The sequence below is a fragment of the Equus quagga genome, chromosome 19 (genome assembly GCF_021613505.1).
Source record: "Equus quagga isolate Etosha38 chromosome 19, UCLA_HA_Equagga_1.0, whole genome shotgun sequence".
Taxonomy (NCBI): Eukaryota; Metazoa; Chordata; class Mammalia; order Perissodactyla; family Equidae; genus Equus; species Equus quagga.
The window spans coordinates 45,004,261-45,022,131 of NC_060285.1; the positions used below are offsets into that span (position 1 = coordinate 45,004,261).

General features: G+C 35.2%; 1 protein-coding gene across 3 annotated transcripts in view; it reads right to left on the minus strand.

The window, feature by feature from the left end:
* Nucleotides 1-17,871, minus strand: part of TRHDE (thyrotropin releasing hormone degrading enzyme) — a 358,131-nt gene that overhangs the window by 140,082 nt on the left and 200,178 nt on the right. For all 3 annotated transcript variants that reach the window (XM_046646029.1, XM_046646028.1, XM_046646030.1), the window contains exons 4-5: nt 16,214-16,368; nt 13,221-13,334 (exon numbers count right to left, since the gene is read on the minus strand). In XM_046646029.1, the coding sequence (XP_046501985.1) occupies nt 13,221-13,334; nt 16,214-16,368 (269 nt within the window). The remainder of the gene's footprint in view (nt 1-13,220; nt 13,335-16,213; nt 16,369-17,871) is intronic.

Genomic DNA, 17,871 nt, shown 5'->3' on the forward strand with positions numbered 1-17,871 from the left:
ACGGAGATTGGAAATAGCGTGGCCCGTTTGGGGACCACCGAGTTGCGTGTGGCAGAAGGCAGGGAGTATAATGGGGTTCATGGCTAGCTATTAGCACAGAGGGAGAGACAGGAACAAAGTCGTTCCAGATCCTCTCTGCCAAGCTGGGAAGCTAGAATTAAGAAGGGACATCACCAGGCCTACATCAGAGAGATAACTACGAATAAACAGCAGAAAGTGGACTAGAGTGAGGAGCAAATGGAAACAAAAAATAGGACAGTATTGCATAATTATGTACAAATAGTACACAATACGGGCTTTATCTTTGTGATCACAAAATATCGTACAATTATTTTCTCTATAATCTAGTTCAATTTTATGATGATCAATAGTGATCAAGAAAGTATTTACTTTGGATTTCCAAACGTATAAATTAAATGTAGATTTAGACATAACTATAGACAGAGACGTAAGTATAGATATGTATGTAATACACATGCAGACTCACAAATAGACACAAATGTTTCCTCTTTCAGTATTTTCATTTGATTAAAGCGATGTCTTATTACAGTTTTCAATGTTCACAATATTTTCTTGGATATAGATAAAGGCACTTTTCTAATCAGTGGAGTCAAGTCAATGAAAATCTCTGATGGAAATTGTTTGAACAATGCAATCTAATCCACATGTATTTACTGATTGCTTCATAGACGCGATGTCCTTTGTCAGAGTCTGGGGATGCAAACACCATTGGGAAGCAATCCCTGCCCCCAGCAGCTCCCATCATGATATGAAAGACAGACACGTGCACGTCTCATTAGACTCATTAGTGCTATTGATGGGTGAAGTATTAGTAGCATAAACAGAGTACTACAGAAAATAGAGGCATAGTGAGGGGTAAAAATGATCTCAGTGTCTATGACCATGTTGATTCAACCTCAATCAATCCATCATAAAAAGGAGAAATAAGATATGTCATTTATGTTATACTTCTCTGGAAATTTATGCTACCACGAGATGAAGAATTTTAAGATTTCATAGGTTAAACAAACGCCACGTGAATTACCATTAATCAGAACCCCTTGCTTACACGAGAACAAGGGGCGCAGGTACACCGAGCATTGCACGGCTTGCCTTCTTCACTCCTGTTCTTCATGACTTGGTCAAATCTTAACACAGCTTAAAGCAAAGGAATACGATCAAGAATTCAAACGGGGAAAGCGAAGATCTTGGGGGAAAATATTCACCAGGTTTTATTTATGTGATATGGTATCTCTGTAACCTTGCAATTATTGTCTTTTGTAAACATAACACAATACCATGTTTGTAAAAGTCACAAATGATTTAGACGCCAAGTTTCCTAAAATACCATAAGAATTTTACTCTGTAACTTTATATTCTCATCCTATTTTTGTAAAGTTTTAAAACGTATGAAAGTATTTTAACTTCACTCAGTTGAAGGCCAGATTTACTTGCAAAATATTATATCATCATTTAGCTGATTAGTTAACATTTTATAGATAGCTAAATCATACTGATAGATGAAATAAAACTAAAGAGGTAGTGAAAATAAACGTTGTTTCCATATAACAATGTACTTTAAAAATTAACATTTCAAAATCTCATGTTTAAAATACACATACCCAAGTTGTTAATAATAATTTTCATGTGCAGCTTGTTAAAGCAGTCCATTCATATTAAAGTCAAACTTGTGTAAGCACACATATATACAGTAGGCACAGAAGAATAATTCTTAAAAGTCACCATTAGCGCCTACAATGAAACAAGCGCCTACAATGAAACAAGCACTCTACTGCACTGAAAACTTCGCCTCTGTGTTTGTTTACATAACTTTTTACAGAAAGTGGTACATGAACACAATCATCCAGGCAGATCTCTATTGATACAACATTATTCTGTGATTTCACACAAGCTTCATAATGAGTAACTGAAATGTGTTCTATATGTTCTTATTTCTTTTAACTATCAATCACATTTCATCCACTGCCAAGTCACAAATGTTCTAAGATGACTTAATCAATGCATAAACTAAAAAAGCAATTCCATTTCTATAAGAATATTTTGGATCACTTTAGAACCTTCTCATAACCCCAAATAACTCCCTGCACCGAGGTTCATGAACTGCCGTGCTCTCCAACACAAGCAACAAAAAGAGAGCGGATTAAATCTGAGTCTCTTCAATGACCACATCCTTCGGCTGCCTTATGTCTTGTTTGTAACATCCAAGCTTGAATGTGTCATGTCTTATATTATCCGAGATGTGACACAGCTAAGGGAAAATGCTAAGATGGAACACAAAATATACTGCATTATATACAAACAAATTCTGAACCTCTTGCAGACTTACTCAAGAACCATAAAGATATAGCAATATTGATATGGCAGAAGTTACCATCAGTCGCTCATGTTTTCATTAATTATAATAATCCTGGGTCTTACAGAACAAGCATGAATGTGCTTCAAATAATGTCAATCACAGTAACAGTTATGCACAGATTGTCTAATTACATAGCTCATTCCGATTCTAGCAGCCCAAAAAATCACTGTGAACAATCACCATATGCCATGTGCTTTCATTTAACCCTCTTAAAATGTTCCTATCATTTAGTTTCTCTTCATCTTTTAAGATTTCTTGACACCTTTCCTCCATTTTCCATCAAACACTTAAACAATGTAGGTTCACATATTTTTAATCTTCAACATCCTTTTTAATTCAGTGAATGAGTTCCTAATATACATATGGAAACTGTTATAATCTTTAATAAATGATCTGTTTGACCTGAATTTCATAATTTTTTGTTAAATTTTGGCCAGACTTTGATTATTGAACACCTCTCAGATGCTATCCTTTGGGTAAATGCTGAGAAGCGATGGTGGAATCAACAGGCAACGACCTGAGGAAGCGTGTTGGTTAGTGGGGAGACTTGCTTCCTGTCCTCTGCTGATTAATGTGAACCCATTCCCACTCTTCTCCATGTCACTTCAAGATCTTCTCCATAAATTTTAAGTTTCTGAGAGATTATAGCTTCTTGATCTTTTCAACAATCCTGTCCCTACTTTAGCAATGAGAATCTTTTCCTCTATCTCTATGCTTAATATTTTTGACAAGCTGATAAGACATTTCAATAAAATCAAACATGCTAATCTTTTACGATCCTCACGCAGTTCTTTCTCACATCCATCACAAGGAGTCTCTAACATTTTGCAGGCACATTAATAACAATAATCAAGGTACTATAATACTTGACTAATAAAATGAAATTCAGAGAACTTTTAAATGCATACTGACTAATCATCTTAAACAGATTCAATCTCTGTTTACATTCTAATGGAAACTTTCTTATACCCTTCAGGTCTGGAAGAATTCCACGGATAAGCTAACCAACTCCCAGGAGTTATTTATTAACATAGTTACTAAGTGGCTAATTCATTTTGTTGTTTTCATTTGTGAAATAAATAATAATTCAAATAACCCTAATTCTATAACAAAATTCTTATTAACTTGATGAATGCAATTTACTAAGTAATACACTTTTTGTACTTTAACTTCAATTTTAGTGATATAAATGGTCAGTTCATCAAATAACCTAGCTTAATAAAACTTTACAGTTGTTGCCATATCATAGAAGTCTGTATGTGAAAATAAAAACATTATATTATTGTAAATTTTCAAGATTTAATAACCCATAACAAACACTCCAGAACCCGTAAAGTGCTTACGGCTCAGAAGGTTAATCAGTTCAGAAAGGAAGCTCCTTGTTTATTCCCAGACCCTATATATGATTGTATCTCAAAGTAAGCAACTTTTATATTTGTAAATTGACTGTAAAATTAGTACAGAAAATATTTACTACTCAGAATGCAAAATCTGGACCAGCAATCTATTTATAAAGTGCAAAAAATATTGAAATATTAGCATTAGAAAATCATTCAGAAATTGAGTAGGCACATGTATTATAGTATTATATAGTCTAAATATTATAGTATTCAATAGTATTATGTGAGGGCAATTTATTTGTTCTTGCTAATTTTTAATATGTGATTCACAATATACTCCACTGGAAAACAATTTTTGGACCCTAAAAGTAATATCATTACACTTAAGTACCCAACGGTAACCATAGTATTGGTAGCAATGATAGTAAGAATAAAAATTTCTTTGATTTTTAATTATGTATTTCCTACATATTTTGAAGATGGAGAAACAAGACCACGCAGCTAACAAGTGTTAGATAGTCAAAAATTTAATCCATTGGATAAGCGGAAAAAAAGACATTGAACTTTTTTTTTAGGAAAATGTAAAGTAACATGATCCTGACAAAAATAATCTAACTGAACTGATAAAATAGATCTGTGAGATTTCAGGGCACTGATGGTTCATACTCACTGTGTGCTCCCCGTCTCTAATGGGCATCCAATAAATGCTTGTTAAATAACGAAAAATAAAAGAGTCAATCTAGATTAATTTCTGGAAATAGTTTGTCAATTACAGTCAAAAAATTGCCAGCAAAATGCTTAGCAACAAGTAGAAATATATTATTTTGTAGTGAGAAATCAAATTATTTTCAGACCTGGGAAGTGATATGACTTGTCAGCTCTCAAAAGAAGCCAAAGTTTCTGAGAAAAGCTCCTTATTGTCTTAAAAGTAAGGCAAAAACCTTTGTTCTAAGAGTTTTCATTTTTAGTCATCTTCAACAGTGCATTGCATAAAGTCTTTCCAACTGGACCTATCACGTGGATAGTTAGGAAGATAATGCAATTAATGCCAAGTTTTGCTCTGAAGGAGCAATCAACCTAAACTTATGTTTAATCAGACAACTTTGGAAATAAATTAGACTTAGAGGAAAATATCCCACCACACCACCACCACCACCGCTACAACCAAAAGAACAGAAATCTTCTCTTTAAAGTACTTATCTTCCAATCAAAGCTGTGAAGCTTAGAGAAAGATCAGGACTCAAAAGCAGAACTTAACTGAGCAGAAAGCTACTCAAAATCTAAATGAAGAGAAATAGCTATTGTAACTAGGTAAATCTGAGTAAATATTAGAGAACGTGTTTGAGCCATGTAATATAAAAATAGTAATAGGTAGCTAAATTTTCATATTGTTCCATTATTTGGCTAATCCTCGTGGACTTACTGCACTAAATTTCATTTTCCAAATATGTCTATGAATACAAACAGTCTGATTGAGGTTATGGATCTATGTTTTGAATTACTCCGTAAACAAAGCAACTTCTGACAGAGGGATAGTTGGTCAACTAAGAGCCAAAACAATCCTAAATTTATCTTCATTGACTAACTAAAACCACCACACTAGAGATAAAATAGAGTGTACATAAGAAACTGATATATAGCAGGTCCCTGCTAATGCCATCAAGTTTATTTCGCAAAAATTGCAAAGCAAATGCTTCATTTTAGGTGCTTGCTAATTCTTTTAATGAATTAATAGCCAGAACGAGTGAAATGTATGACTGAATGGAATGGCAAAAAAAGTGGCAGCAATCCATCAAACTCACTTCTATAAGATTATTGAGCTAGTATGCTGTTAACAGCACTCCGGAAAGGCATTGCTAGACTATAAATAAAATCTGGAGAATAGAAAATAAAACCATTAAAGGAATTAATTGGACACAAGTGTATTGGAAGCAGACTCTTAGAGAAAAGAAAGCATTCCCACATATCTCAATTTTCAAAGACAAATATGACATAAATACAGCAAAAGATGACACTCCAATCATTAGAAAGAATTTTATTTCATCAGTCCCTGGGCGAAGTAAAAGCTAAAGACATGAATACTTTCAAAAGGGCTTACTTAAGTTTGTGAAGGGTAGATCCACAGGGGAACTCAGCTCAGTGTCAAAACACGCTCTGTTCAGAATCGTCTGTTCGGATTCTGACTTGGGGAGGGCTGCCCGCGTGGTGCACTGCATGGTGATTTAGTCATTATCATACTCTTCAAACTTAAGGAAAATGATGACAAAGAGGTGTACTCTCAAGGTACCCAGCAGAATGTCTAACTCAATTTCACAGTGAATTAATATATGGAAAGTGTTTAACGATACACTGTAAATGATACGTCTTTATTCTTACAAGTGTTACTAGAGTAATTGAGGCAAAATCTTCATCAACCTCACATTATCTTATTGCTCTATTTTATTTTGCTTTCTCTTCACAAGAAGCTCTTTTTGCATTTTTTGATTCATATTACTTGAACTCACTACTTTCATTTCTGACATACTTGTCTAGTAACATCTGAACAGTGTTAAAGTAACCTTGATGAAAAGGAAAAAAATGTCCCATAAAGTGTTATGGACTGAGACAGTCACTCTTTGCTTAGAAATGAGTTGTGTTCTAATGTCTTAAAACATACAGCTACCTGGTAAAGGATGATTAGCAATTAGAAAATTAATGAATCATTCTTTGGTTGTCATCTTAGTCCCCAGCTTTCATTTTTGTTTGTGTTTGTGTTAGAAGCTTTGCAAAGCAAATTCTGTTTAACCTATCTGGGAAAATGCTGAATAATATCAGATGTTGAACAATTCATATATTATAGAAAGATAAACATTTTTACCAGGGGTGGTAAAGGGGACAGCATAAATAGTGGTATAATCTGCTATTGCAAATAATATACATTTCAGAACAATGATGCCTAACAACATTTCATCATTTTGGTATAAATTTTTGGCATTATCAATTTTTTTGTTTATCAAGTGATATCCGACAATTTTTAGCAAGTTAGAATATTTTGCGTACAAACTGCTCTTACTTGAGAAGGGAATGGATGGGTTAATTTTCCTTGCAATATTTCTAGATATGCAAAAGGACGGCCTTCCATTACCATTAGGCTCCAACTTCAGTAAGAGTTTTCTTCTCAGAAAGTACCTAATCCTGTCATTATCCGCTGCTTTGAAATTCCTAAGGAAATGTGGAAAGACCTTGACACCCTGAAAACCTGAACATGGTCTTCAGAAGAAATACTTTATTCCAAAGGGAATACTCATTTGTCTTTTATCTCAAAGTTTAAAATACACAAAACCTGAAACACTTAGTGTCTTTCTGAAAAAAATGACTTTGCTTGAAAAAAAAAATCATCCTTTAAGAACATACTTGAAATTTCAATTTGCAGCTTTGTTTTAAATTTTAAAAATTTGTATAGGAAAAAATGTGAGGTAGTGTGACTAAGAAAACCTCCCAGATACATCTCTGAATATGTAGAGATACATGTGAACAGATATGAGTAGTAATGAATTATACTTGCTTTCTCTTCCCTTTCTAAAGCTATCTTATTAACAAGAGCAGTCTTCCATCTGAAGCAGTAACTGAGCACATTTACATGTTCTGAGACAACACACTGTGATAACACACCTTGATAACAGGCTTTTCAAAAGCTTCCATCTCCCAAACAGCTGTGAAGCCAAAGTCTTGATTCTTATAAAAGGATTACAGGTGTAAACAAAACAAAGGTATGAATGTATTATCTATTCTTCAGTTGTAGTTTTATCCTCAAAAGTGTATTTGTGCCGTAAAACTTCTATATCAGTTAATGTACTTCAACAAATAACAAACGATTGCCCAGGCTTACTCTTCTTTCTAATAGATGCCCTTAATTGAGCTACTAGCACATCAGTAAGATATTTTGTAAAAGCACAGACTTAGTTTTAAAATGAAAAACAGTGTAAACACAATTTGTCAATGTATTAGCCTTGGTGAGAGCTGCTTTACAGTGTTTTAATATCTGACAGGTGCACTTCCTGTTTGCCCGGTTATTCCTTGCTGGAAATTCTTCATATCTCTTCGGGCACCATTGGTTAGAATTCCAGTCTCTGGCCTGCTTTTGAACACTGACACCCTTCCTGGACTATCCCAGTGTGCACACTCTCTGAGGTGGGGTCTCATCCACAGTGCACTGGGCATACGCACATCAGAAGCACTGCTATGTTTAACAGAGGCCAGACGGTGCGCGAGACCATTTCCTTTAAGGGCATCGCTGCTGTTCTCACTGCAGCTCTTCCTCCCTCTATGCACTTTTCCTGTCTCTGTTTTCCACCTATTTCCTCGCCTATTTTCCACCAATGCCCAAGAGTGCTCTGACCACTAAGGCTAGGAAAAAGCAACCATTTCTCCCAGATTAGAGGGCTACAGCACCTAAGCTCCTCTCTAATGAGAAAAAAAAAATTTTTTTCTATTCTTTAAAAAAACCTCTATGTTTTCAGCAGAAAGAGAGATTGCTTGAGGACGGAGGAGGAGGGCAGAGTGCAGGGAAGCACAAAGAAGCGGTTCCTTTGAAGACCATGACCCCCGAGAGACCAAGGCAGGCACTCCCTCCACTTTCCTTCTGGTCTGTCAATGTAAATGTCACTTTTAAGCAAGTGAACAGGATCAAAAAGACCACAGAGCCTTGGGACTAGCCATAAGAAGCCTTTAAATTTTTCACATTCAATATGTTTCAGTCATTTGAGAATAAAATATCATCAATCAGTTAAAAACAGTTGGATCACCTTCTAATTTACTGACTTCTCAGGAGTTAGAATATTATACATGGATCGTGATCATAATAGACAAGCACAACTACATGGAAAACCATGAGAATATATACATACATTTATCTAGCATTCAGTATTTATAAGGTGAAAGTCTAAAATGAATATTTATTTCCAAATTGTCTCTGTCTGACCCCATAACTCTCCTGGGAAAAAATATATTTTGATATTGATGAATTATAGTCAACAGTACCAATATACCAACTATTGTTGAAACATGTGTTAACTAACTTTGGAAAGGATGTGAAAGTATTTACCCTATAGACATTAACTCAATGATGGACGTAAGAAATGAACAACTGAACAAGTAAAATATTGACCCAAACCAAGATTTTTTTCTCCCTACTTTTCTGTTTCCCCCTCTCTGAATAGTAGAGTGTTTATTATTATTTAGGATGATAAAACAATATATCTTTACATCTAAACCGGAAAAAACATTGACCTCAATAAACTCTATATCTATTTCAGTTCACCAATGATTTTCTCAACTCCTTTTTGAATAAAAATAAATTAAAAAGTAAAGATAATTTTATTGCAATGCCTGTTAAATTTAGCAGGCAAGTTTTGCTGTACACATTAAAATGATACTGAGTCTAATGGTAGAATTCATTTTTATTATTTTAGTCCTTCCCAGGACAGAGACAACTGAGAATATTTATCAAGGTTTCGGACAATATACTTTCAGATATCCTAAGTATTCGGCATAATGAAGTTTTACTTGCATGATTCTCCATTAATAGTTATCTTTACGCCAAGTATGTGTCCTCATAAAAATTTAGAGAGAATTTCCAGTCTGCATACTTTATCAGCACATAGTTATTGCTGTGTGAAGCACCATAGCATCCCAGTTCATTTAATAAAAGAACATACACTCATGTTTAATAATTCCCATTATGGTAGCACATCCTTGCAACGCTACATTCAGGAAACTAGAGGACACACCTACGATATAGATATAAATTATAATGAAAACCTGTGCAATATGCACAACTAATGTGATTTTGCCTGCATCAGCACCAGGTCTGTAAAATAATGAGTTCTTTATAGTAGCATTTTACTACGCATCCTTTTCCTGTATTAAAACTCTTTTATCGTAGACTTTTTCAAATCAAAATAATCAAAAATTGTTGAAGAACAGTAACTATGTTGCATGAGCCTGTTTTTTTCTCCTTTTTGAGAAAATACGGTAATATTTAGTATAACTGCCTTCAATGGCGTACTGTAGTATCCATCTAATGGCACCCATCTAATAATGTTGTCACTAACAGTCAACTTCGATCAAATAACATCAAGCAGAAGGACTACTCACCCCATGAAATGTATCCTTAGCCCTGAGCTGAAGAAGTTCCTTCTGATGATCTTATATGCTTCTGTTTGATAAATGAAATGTTACATAAGACACATGTTCCTACAGAATAGTCCACACTGCCAGTATAGCTAAGAATTGATTTGGTGAGACTGAGTCTAGTTACACAGATTATAGAAATTATTTTGTAATCTATACATAATTGTTATAAATCTAGGATGTCAAAAAGATCACTGGGGTTGGAAATGCTAGGGCACCTATACATAAAATTAATGCATCTCTCTAACGGAGCGTTCATTTTCCAGGTCCACAATGCCTATTCACATTTTTATAGTAATTCATACATTTCAAAGACCTTTCAAATTATGTTGTCTTCACAAAAATTATGTGAGGTTGCTAAGTCAGAACAGTTGTCCCATTTTTCAAGTGATCAGGATGAGTCAGAGAAGTGAAATGCCTTTCCTGGAATCTAAATTTCTTCTTTCCATCCATTTCCCTGACCTTACATCGTACTACCTGTAAAGCTCCATATCTATAAAATGGTAAACTGGATTAGTTTGTTTGGGAACAAAACTACCATAATAGTTTTTATTCCATGTAGTGTGCCTAATGTAAAAACCAATTACTTCTGTGTCAGAAACTGACTCTGAAAACACACACACAAACACGCACACACACACTCACACACCCTGAGATTTTACTAACAGTTAAGCAGACTAAGCAAGACCCTGGCCTAAATCAGAACAAGATCTTCCCACACAGTGCTATGTAATTCTAGCTTCTTTATTGCCACTCCACTGAGGGTAGATTGTCATAGTAATCTCTCTAGCAAATTGAAATTGTATTTCAGTGCTTGAGCCTTGGTGTCTAAAAACGATAAAAGCACTCTTTTTGAGATTAGAAGCAAAAGAGGTCAGCCTCCTGAATTTCTTTACTCGTGACACGAGCCTGACTTCTAGTTTTCCTATTTTAGGCAAAGCTCCAGTGACGCTAGGCTTTGCACTCCTGGGCGGGCTTCTGTGCACATCACAATAGTGTGAGTTACTGCTGACACAGCCGCCACTCTTGTTCTTTCTAGTATTTCTTTCACTCTTGCTGATGCCATTTTGAAAAATAGTGCTGGCAGAGCCTCAAAGTCACTTACTGCCCTCTCTTATTTATGTGGCTAACTTAGTCTTAAAAATTTGTTTGCAAAGAAGATATTAATAATATACGGAAGAACAATTTGTTTAGAGTTTCTTCTTATAGATTTTATGAATTTAGTATATTGAGGTACACTACAAGACAAATGAAGTTACTAAAAAGAAAAAACAATCAGAGTTCAGAAAGCATTTATAATCTTTACAATCTGAACATAAAGAGACATCAGACTAACCCCTGTTCCTCCTCACCATTGCCTAATTAATTGTGCTGGAGTTTAATCTTTCATTTCTTAGTTTAACAGGGCTAACCTTCTGTGTCACTGTACTTACGCTATCATTAATTCCCATTTCTTAATTGTAAAATATAGGGATTTATAAGAAATAAAACCTACTATCTTACCACACCAAGGTTTCTATACTTCCAGCTCATGATCTGTGTTCTATTAAGGACAGAGTCCCACATGTTATTTACACTCTGTGTTCACTTTCAATACCTCTTAAAAAACGTCCTCCAGAAGGCCCACATCTATAACTTAACTGATAAAAATGAAGAAGGAATATAAAAAATTATCCAAAGATGAAATGCAGGATCAGCACATTGGAACTTAGGATATATTGCTACGCTAACACCATCAAAAGCTGTCAGTTTTCACCCCATGTATAATCCCGTTGATTACTTTTAATCCAAGATGTATTTCTCATAACGATGAATAGAAAGGATTTTGTCATAGATAACTAAATGAGCTAAAAAAAAAAAAAAGCTTACCTATATGAGTAACATGTCACTTGTAATAAGGACATCTTTTAATATCGAAACATAATGAAATTATAAATCAGTAATAATCCACAGCATAATGAAAATGCTAAACGAAGTTGGTTGAAAGTCATCTAGAAACCAAAAGGTATTTTTGGAAGTATTTCAATATCCTTAAACATTTCAGTTTTAAAATTTCACATTTGTTAAAGAGTACTTTAAATAATTGATACTGCATGGTATTGGTAATTTTTCTTCAAAGTTCTTTAAAGGCATTTTTAATTAATTTCAATGCCATGATAAAACAGTTAAGTAAAATTTTAAAAAATTTATCATATACACATACATACCTAGATACAGAAAGCTAACTAAAATTGTCTCATACATTTGTGCAAAAGAACCATGTTGCCTTTATAAAACATAGACAGAACTGCATAAATGTAATTAAAACATACTGATAGGTATTACTGTTGTGACAATTCTTCTGTGAGATATGTAACATCACATTTTTTACCCAGCAGAAGTTGCTTGAATTTCTAGTAGAGAAGTTATATCCTGACTTACAGATATCTTCATATTTCACCTTGGTTTAAATACTCTTCAAATCATACTTATAATCATGATGGATAGTCAGATAACCACTTATTATTAGTAATTTAAACACCAAAAAAGAGCAATGTAAAATAAATATATATGATCCCCTAAGCTATATCACAGGTGAAATTTGAGCTTCTGGCAGTTGATAACTGTTGGTACTTTGCCACTTTGACATAGTACCACTTAAAATAAATTTAAAATTCGAGTTTCAAAACAGCATATACTCTGGGTTCCATTTAATAATAATATAGTCACTTATTGATCAATAGAAGCTTATATAAAATGAAAAACATATTAAAAGACATATAAAAATCATGCCCTCCCTCCACTTTTTCTTCTGGGATGCTCTAGTGCAGGTGTGTTCCTAAAGTATGCGTATCATATGCACACCTCTCCATAAAGTTAATGACATCTTATTAAGTCGTTTAATCTTAAAGTACATCTAAAATAATAATGCATGAGATATTTTGGCTAATTTTTGGTTTCATCACATTGAAGAAATACTAAGTTCTCATTTTCTAAATATTGAAATATCCTATACACTTAAAACATTACTTACTAATTACTATTGCCATCTCTATTTTAAAGGATAGTTTGTCTTTGTTATCAAACGCTACAATCCAAAATATTTCTATTTAGAAAAGTTGTAGCATTTTGAAATCAACTTATAAATAAGCAGACTTTATCTAGTAAATCTAATAAATCAAACAAAACTCAAAATACTACCATTGAAATTTTGGTTACTTTTTCTTTATTGGCTATCTAATTTTTTTCACGCACTATTTGGTATTTTCACTCACCTCTGGTGATGATATAAGCCCAGTGTAACACCAGTTCAACCTTTCACTGGGAGTTCTAAACAATCAAAAGTGACGTACCATGTTCCAGCCCGGGTAGAGGTAGTCTGTACCAACAAATTCAAAGTAGTGTGCAAAACCTTCCTTCAGCCACACATCTTCCCACCACACGGGAGTCACGAGGTCACCAAACCACTGCAGCGACAAAATGAATGGCCATCAGATGACACCAAATCTATCCCAGAGTTATTTTATCTAAAATTAAATTTATTAAACCACGATTATCATAACTGGAATTCACTCTCCAACTGATTTTGTGATCTTAAAATGTGTTGTAGCAAGACCAGTGATTTATTTGACTACTCGAGTGACACTAGTTTTTTCTGAATGCATTCAAGGAAGAACAAGAAAAAAATGATCAACGAGGGCCGGCCCCGTAGCTGAGTGGTTAAGTTCACGCGCTCCACTTCAGTGGCCCGGAGTTTGCCAGTTCAGATCCTGGGTGCAGACCTACGCACCGCTCATCAAGCAATGCTGTGGCAGCATCCCACATAGAAGAAGTAGAATGACCCGCAACTAGGATGTACAACTATGTACTGGGCTCTGGAGAGAAAAAAAATGATCAAGGAATACAAAAAGAATATTTAACCTGCAGAAGAAAGGACTCAGGAGAAAAAACTGATGACACCTGTCTTTAAATATTTGAAAGGCTAGCGTGCAGAAGAGGAAAAGGCTTGTGTCTTGCGGCCCTACGAGGAACAAATCAGGACCTGCTAGCAGACCGAGATGGCTGAAGATGGAAAACACTTCCTCGGAAGGTGGTATGTGACTCATCAGAAGCCTCGCCTTCTAGTGGCAGAGGCAATTCAGAGAAGACACTGGCCACTAAAGGAACTAAGGGCTTTCAAGATGCTCCACATCTGGCTCTCCACGATTCTGTGATAATGAGGGGTTGAACTGAAAAAATCTCTAAGATTCCTTCATGAAAAACAAAGTAATTTTTAACTGATGTTTTTCTTGGATCATGATGCATCACTCTGAAATCCTTGTTTGTTCAGCAAAAAGTTAAAGGAATTCTTTTTTCTTTAAAAAAAAAATGCATTACATGCCAAAAGCTATCCTAAAGACTTGGTATTCAATGATGAAAATTCAGATGATGTGCCTTCTCATGCAGCTGACACTTTATTGTGGAAGTAGGGAAGATAAGGTGAGCTAGAAAATAGAAAATAAATAAGCAAATGAACAATGCAATTTCAAATCCTAATACAGTGTGATAAGAATGGGGAGGGGCCATCTTACATTGTAAAAGCAAAGATGTTCTAAGTAGGTGACATTTGAGCTCAGACTTTAAAGATAAGAAGAAGTCAACCATAACAAAGCCTTGGGCAAGAGGACTCCAAGCATATATAAGTAAGCCCTGTGTGAAGACCCTAAGTGGGAATGAGTTATTTCAGAAACGGGAGGAAAAGGCAGCCAAGTATCAGATCACCTATAGCTTTAGGAGCTGCAGTAAAGAGCTTGGCAACTAACTGAACATTTCAATATCAAAGATAAAGTTTCACTTAAAAAGATCTCTAATTGAAATACAAATAAGAGACAACCCTGAATACAGTGATGATACAAAATAAATGATATTTAAAATATTTGTTATTCTTTATCAAAAATGCATGTTTCTCCTTTAAATTGAAAGGCTGCCTTAAGAATTGTGACAATAAATAGGCGGAGAGAGAGGGTAATGTAGGAAATAATTTGTCAGTGACAGTGGAAATTATCATGTGTTTCTCGTTCTCCTCCTGGTAAGTAGCCCAGCACTACTAAGCTCTAAGAAAGCACCTCAGAATATGGAACCAGTGGAATCCAGTGCTGGGAACAATGATAGCGTTACCCATGTACTCTTATTTCAACTATGCATGTAACTTGTTTCCAGGAACATTCAAAAGGAAGCCGCTTTTCTCTCAAAGAATTGTAGGTTTAGATGGAAACCTTCTCTTTAGCACAGCAGAGGAGTAGTTATCTGCAATGGATCCCTGTAAGTTTCTTAGGCAAGAAACACACGCCCAGCCTGGCCAGCATGACAGGCACAAACATCTCACAGGTCCACTGCAGAAGGTGGACACTTAGGTGAATGGTCACAGGGCCTGTGCCAACTTATCATTGTCAGTATTCATCATTAGCATTTAATAGTTCACCTTCTTTCACTGAAAGCATTTTCCACATCTCTCTTTCTTAAGTTTTTCTAGCCTTTTAAAAAGGTTTTGGATTCATAACCAATTGAAGTTATACAGCATCACAATGAGATTTCCGGTGTTTTAACTTAAAAACTATCCATAGTTACTGGTAACCAGGAGAGGTATTGCTTTCTATTAGTACGAATACTTATTTTCAGGGGTTTTTTTTTCTCTAGAATCAAAATTCAAACAAGCATTGAAAAATCTCTGTAACACCTTCCACTCATTGTAAGAAAGTGCATAAAATCAAAATGAAATTAATTTTATCTTAGTTTCATTACAAAGTTGGCTAATTTACATATGAATTTCTGAACATGCCAAGACAAAAAAATATCAATCATTTGAGAACAGAAAGTCTATGGATAAGTTAGTGAAAGACTTCCTAAGTGTCTGTGTGATGGGAAAAGGGGAATAACAAATTGATTTCAGCAAAAGCAAATTTTGACACATACACAAAAGTCAGCTGTATCTTGCAGCAAGGCTATAAATCATTGCCATCTCTGTGCTTACCACATATACACACCAATAATCACAAGAAAATAAAGCAAGGTTGACAAGGCATATTGACTGGCCAGGGTCTTCAAAGAGGCTGCTGGGCGGCAGTGCCATCTCACTCCCAACTAAATGAATGACAGTTGCTTATTCAATATGATCAGTGTGTCTGCATTTGTTTGAGCTGTCATCTTAGAAAAACAACATATCTTCCAGAAAGAACTACACAGTTCTCTCTATATAATTAAAACTTAATTGGGAGTATAATAATCTACTCCCTAATCTAAGCATCTGAAATCAGTCTACATTCTCAACAGTTTGCAATTATACTTACACCTGATCTTTTTCTCGTACCTGGTGACATATCTCATGAACAATGACCATGGTGACATCCAGCAAATAAGAAATAGATGAAACACTGGGATCCAGCAGTATTCTTTGTTCCACAAAAATACTTAGTCCCCAGTTCTCCATAGCAGCATACGGATGCTTAGGCACAGCTAAAAGATCTAGAAATAGAATAAAATAATTCCAAAGGTTTTAACAGGTATACCAGATCCTAAATTCATATCCTAAGAGAGTCCAGAAATCTTAATTAGAAGGAATACTTGCTCTTTCTTAGTAAACTTTTCTCCTAAATTAAGCTACCTGCCATTTCTACACGACAGGACAAATACAGGCTATCACTGTAAACGCTGGCCATATCCATTCACCCCTGTTCGTTTTCAGACCCAGCACTGTAGAAGGCTGGAAGCATTGGCACCATTATTGATGGGCCCATCCTAATAAGCTTCAGAAAGTCAAGAAAACCAAATGCAGCAGGACTCTACAATCAAGAGGCATTGTACCTTCCAATGAAAATAGATCCAGCTCAATGCAGTAAATACTGTACTTTTACCTCAATATTTTTCAAGAGAAAACATTTTATATCAGTTTAAAATGTGATATTTTCCTAATTGCTTAAATTCTAATTTATTTTTTGAGTTCTTTTAAAAATAAAATGTCCCATGTAAATATAGCTTATAGAGAAAATTATAATAGTGGATGGAGTGGCAAAAGGACTATTGAGAGAATCCGCAGGCGTCGGTTCTGGTCCCACCTCCACCATTAACTAGATATATGACATTGGTAAATCACTTAATTTCTCAAGACCACAACTCCTTCACCCATAAAATAAGGTTATTGGCTTTCATTATCTCTAAAATCCCTTCCAGCTCCAAAAATCTATGATTAGATGACTCTAAGATTGGTGCTTCTTTTAAAAGGTCGTAGGAGTATTATCAACTTCTGGTTGAGGTGACACGGTCAGTTCACGCTTTGATGCACTCCCTCTGCTCCAAACACGTAGTGGTGGTACATAAAATAACAAAAGGGAAAACTAAAAAATATCTGCAGCCTTGAAAATAAACCTCTCCATGGATCAGAAATGTGAAGTCATGATTGCATATGAAGTCACAGGCCTGCTGGCTTCTGGCTCCACGGGCAGTGGCAGCTGGGAACTGGCCCCAGCAGGATCCGCCAGAGACCAAGGGACCTGAGCCAAGCTGACTGCCTGGTGCCAGGGCTGAGGGAAGGCATGAGAAGGGCTGAACACTGCCGGGGCTCATTGCTTCCTGGGAAAGCCAGCAAGCACGGACTAGGGATTTGAGCCCAGGCAGCCCAGCTCTAGGACTTGTTCTGAATCACAGTAAAGTTTACAGCCCCTGACTGAGAAGTTTGACTTCCCAATCTAACCCCTGGAGTAATTTAATAGGGTGCCAAAAAAAAAGGAACAAGAATATTTACTTCAATATTGTTTGTAAGAGTGAAAATGGAAAACCAAATGCCTTTCATCAAGATAATCAGCAAGAAACTGAAATAATAGTATAAAGGAATACTATACAGTAAATGAAATAAATGATCTCACCGCTAGATTCTAACACTACATGTATCAACATGGATAATCTGAAAAATATAATGTAGACAGAGCAAGTAAGATGTAAAGTGACCCTAACCTATACTACTTTAAACAG